This window comes from Astyanax mexicanus, chromosome 18 (assembly GCF_023375975.1).
Source record: "Astyanax mexicanus isolate ESR-SI-001 chromosome 18, AstMex3_surface, whole genome shotgun sequence".
Classification (NCBI taxonomy): domain Eukaryota; kingdom Metazoa; phylum Chordata; class Actinopteri; order Characiformes; family Acestrorhamphidae; genus Astyanax; species Astyanax mexicanus.
This window is the reverse complement of record NC_064425.1, coordinates 28,967,063-28,971,760: the sequence shown is the minus strand read 5'-3', so window position 1 is coordinate 28,971,760 and position 4,698 is coordinate 28,967,063. Positions and strand designations below refer to the sequence as shown.

Genomic DNA, 4,698 nt, shown 5'->3' with positions numbered 1-4,698 from the left:
CTGATTGTTATAATTATGCTTAATTACGACCCTTCTTTACATCAACAAAGACAACACTTACATAACGATGACTAGAAAGTGAAACTTTGTGGTGATGCTTCTAAACAGTATTATATAAAACTTACACAACAACCATTTTATTCTGAAGAGTTCATTGGATGAACTATAAACACGCGATCACAAAAACTCAACATCTGATTGGTTTAAAATCTTGTTTCTGAGGTAAGAGCAGAAGAACTGCTGCAGTAAAAGTCTCCTGTGTGGCCAGGTTATGTTTTAACTTGATTAGCAGAGAGTGATAATGATCTGAATGACTGACTGCTGATCATGTCACTGTTACAGGAGTAAACTACTGAAACAAAACAGACTGAACACTTTAGTTATCAGTAGTCATAGTATGTTTTTAATCAGACGAGACATTCAATACAAAAATCTCAAGCTTGTATCAGTTCCAAAAAAAAAAATCAAAGTTTAAAGTTCTTGAAAGACAAATATGTGGATTGTGGATATGGACGGTCCAAATAAATTGTGCGTGTTACGAAGCGGTTATGGGGTTGTAGGTGGTCGCTGTGGTATCCCAGGTGGTTGCTATTTTGTCGCAAAGGGGTTCTATGGTATCCCATGCTCTGTGGTTGCAGTGGTTTTCCAGGGGTGGTTGCCTTAGGCCCAAACTCATTTCACCCCTTGGCCCTACCACTTACCCCTACCCCAGAGTTACAAGGGGAAGGGGTTAAATCCTCCCCCTAAGAAATGGGACAACTCTTCAAGCACCCAATACATCTTGACGAGTTTCCAACACTGGTCCTGGAGCAGTTAATGTGGTACAAGAAATCACTAAAAAATACCTACACCAGCCATGAAAAATCCTTCTGTAAGCTTCAGAGTCAATTTCTCCAAATCTGGATAAATGAAAGTTCACTTTCATCCTGCTCTGGAAATCACTTCTGTTTCTTGTACTGTAAAAAAAAAAGAAGCTATAAGGCAGTGCGCTTCCAAAACTATTAAAATAAAAGTTTTTATCTTTGAGTATGCATAAAACATACCAATATCTACTGTACATACCTTATCTAATATCCAGTCAGCATCAGAAATAGCCCTTTGGATGATCATGCGTATTCTTTCTGGGTCGTCCTCATCAGTATGACTATTAAAACTCTGCACAGACCAACACAGAACAGTGTTAACTTATCCCAAAGCCTGTGACTGGCTCTGAACTGCAGCCTGTAATCTCATTAGCTCACAGGCCTTTACACAAGACTGAGCTATCTATATCTACATCTCCTGAAATAAAATAGAACAATTAAAGATGATGAACATTTCTCTAAATATTGTAATTTAGAGCATTTGGTTGCAGAAAATGAGAAGTGACTAATATTTACTGAAGAAAAACAATATTAAAAGTTTAAACTCAATATTTGGTGGAATAACCCTGATTTTTAATCACGACATTTGGGACCCTATGCCACTCCTGGTGCCACAACTGATGATCACAATTTTTGTACCAGGAGTGAAAAAAAGGCAATCCAAAAGCAGTGTGCAAGACTGGTGGAGAGCATGCTAAGACATGAAAGCTGTGATTAAAAATCAGGGTAATTCCACCAAATATTGATTTCTGAACTCTTAAAACATTAGTGTTGTTGTTTCTAAACGAACATGAGCATTTTCTCTTTGTATTATTTGTGTTCTGAAAGCACAGCAACTTTTCATTATTTTGATCATTTCTTTCTGCAAATAAATGCTCTGAATGACAATATTTTTGTTTAAAAGTTGTCTCTAGTTTCTAGAATAAATCAACAATGTTCGTTTTACATATATATATAAAGAGTAAAATCAGAAAAGAATTATTGTTTTAAAGTTATTTTTTTCTGTTGTTCTGTTCCAGAGCTATGCATACATAAAGTACATTTTCTGCACATATTCCACATTATATTTCCCCAGTAATGATTGAAATAAAGTAGAATGCACAGGCACTGTCGAAAACATTGGCACCCCTGCATCACTTACAGATGCGATGTAATGAGACAAATAATGAGACATTATCTCAAAATAATTACTTATTATCTCAATAACAACTGAGTATCTCAAAATAATAACGGAGTATCTCAAAATAACAAATTAGTATCTTAAAATAATGTATCAGTATCTCAAAATAATGACAAGTATCTCGAAATAACAACTTAGTATCTCGAAATAATTAATCAGTATCTCAAAATAACAAATCAGTATCTTAAAATAATGAATCAATATCTTGAAATAACGACTAAGTATCTCAAAATAATGACTTATCTTAAAATATTGACCTTTGTCAATATTTTAAAATACTGTGAATCAGTATTTTAAAATATTGACTCAGTATCTCAAAATAGTGAATTAGTATCTCGAAATAACGACTTCGTATCTCAAAATAATGAGATACCATCTCAAAATAACAACTTCCTTTCTCAAAATAATGACTTAAAATAACAACTTTGTATATCAAAGTAATACGACAGAATCTCAAAATCATTAGATAACATCTCAAAATAACTAATAAGTATCTCAAAATAACTAATAAAACGTTGGCGAAATAATAAAAAATTACATGCTAGATTTGTATTTTCTGTGGCAGGATTATGGTTCTAAAGCAGGACTCATGTTGCTTTTACTAAAGGCCTATTTTTTCTGTGAATGGTACAATGATGTATCACTCTGCTACACATAATTCTATACATTATTTATACACTATTTTATAAAATTGTATTATCAGGCATTATAAGAGGAGCAGAGGTCAGTACAGCTGTACTGGGACCCTGAAGCCCACCTTTACCTGTCTGACTGCGTGTCTGTAGTGGTCCTGCATGGCTGCAGAGGGGAGGAGTCTGCAGCAGCGCAGCAGGTAGCGGTACAGCTGCAGGGGGGTCCGCACCAGCTCAGCTCCGGGCAGGGGGGGCATCCTCACCCTGCCGCACCTTCACCTTACACCCACACACACACACTAACCACCACACACACCCATACACACACCTCACTGACCTTCCCTTACACACACACTATCGGGTTACAGCACACCACCTCAGACCAGCAGATCAGACTGCGTTTGTGTGTTTGGATCCGTAGCGTGAGTGACCTTACTGGCTCTGTTTACAGAACTGCAGTTAAACACGTGTAAATCACTTCCGGTACTCAACCGGCCCTTTCAAATTTCAAAATAAGAGCACCAGCTATATAACAATATTAATAAAAGTGACTTTGTAGAATATGTATTGCAGAGCTTAAAATCTATTTATTTTTATGCTTTTATTATTATGGAATATATGGATCATTATTATTATTATTATTATTATTATTATTATTATTATTATTATTATTATTATTATTATTAGTAGTAGTAGTAGTAGTAGTAGTAGTAGTAGTAATGTTTTTATTAATATTTTTAAGTAGATATCTTACTTTTGCAAGTAGGTCAATGTATAAGACACTATACTTAATAATAAAATGTATTTTTGGGTGCACATTTCTACATGTAATTTCCTACATGTATAAATGTGCAAACCAAATAACTTTCAAATACAAATTATGCATTGTTATGCATGGTGTCTTTTACATTGGCCTAATTGCAAAAGTAAGAAAAAAAGCTTTTTTTTTTTTTGCATTGTTTATTTTTCGTAATAAATCCATAATATTAATTAAACAATAGAATTAATACAATAATACAACAGGCAGTTACATCAGTTGTGTAACACCTTAGCCCATGTCTGTCTTGTTTCTCCCTCATTTGGTCACTTGTGCTTCTGCCCCTCTGTTTTCCTGTCAAGTGTTCCCAGCCATGTGCTTCTGTTGTGTTTTGGTCCTGTCTCCGCCCTAGCCCCACCCTGTCATTAGTTATTTGTAACCCCGCCCCCTCTTGATTGATCCTCAGGTGTTTCCAGTTTCCTGTTCCCTCCATGTGTATATAAGCCCCTTTGTTTCAAGCTTTCTTTGTCTAGTCTTCTGTTGGTTTGTTTCATGCTGTTTCTTAGATTCCTGTTTTCAAGTTTAGTGTTTTGTAGTTTTGTATTCAGTGTAATTGGTTTATTTTGTTTGTTTGTTTGTTAATTTGTTTTAGTTTGGTAATTTAACAAATATAATTAGTCTGCACTTACGTCCATCCCCTCACTTTTTGTAACAAGTTGGTTCTTCTGAAGATCACGGGAAGACCAAAATAAAGTTTCCTCATTTATTTTTCTGTATATTTGATCTTATTTTAACTGAGGAGGTAAATCTCAATGCTCTCTCCTGTTACCTAAATTAATTCTTAGATCTTACTTGCTTATTTTTTAAATAAAAAAGGAGAAATTCACTAGTAATGTGCTCAATGTCCTCATGTTATTAGAATAGCCGCCATTTAGCAATTGTTCATATTTTTGCTAATTCTATGCTAAAGACTCATCACTCATTCCTGTTACTTTATTCCTGTTACTCAAAACATAAAAAGTAATAGTAATGAGTGCCAGTAATAGGAGTGAGTTCTTAATGGGGAAAAAATGTACTTTGCATTCTTTCATTTGAAGCAATACTTTGTGTTTGCTTCTTTCTGAAATTTAAATCTATTGGACCCTGCCCTGTTTGGTATATTTGGATATATTTATTTAATTTAGCAGTCCTACCATAATGATGTAACTTATGCTGGTATGGTGCTTTAAATTACTTGTGAAAGCAGATACATAATTCCTATTGATT

The 4,698-nt window shown here is 34.5% G+C and overlaps 1 protein-coding gene across 1 annotated transcript; it reads right to left on the bottom strand.

The window, feature by feature from the left end:
• Nucleotides 1-375: 375 nt before the first annotated feature.
• lyrm9 (LYR motif containing 9) lies at nt 376-3,148 on the bottom strand. The gene is made up of 4 exons (XM_007237174.3): nt 2,807-3,148; nt 1,063-1,155; nt 937-956; nt 376-513 (listed from the first exon to the last, which is right to left on the bottom strand). The coding sequence occupies exons 1-3, from the start codon at nt 2,930-2,932 to the stop codon at nt 939-941; spliced, it is 237 nt and encodes a 78-aa protein (XP_007237236.1). The 5' UTR covers nt 2,933-3,148; the 3' UTR covers nt 376-513; nt 937-938.
• Between the last annotated feature and the right edge of the window lie 1,550 nt (nt 3,149-4,698).

What these genes read in the sequence shown, in the direction of transcription:
- lyrm9 (XM_007237174.3), bottom strand. Translation starts at nt 2,932, where the DNA reads ATGCCCCCCCTGCCCGGAGCTGAGCTGGTGCGGACCCCCCTGCAGCTG. An exon ending in ACAGACACGCAGTCAGACAG is followed by an intron (nt 1,156 to 2,806) that starts GTAAAGGTGGGC and finishes TGGTCTGTGCAG; the next exon opens with AGTTTTAATAGTCATACTGA.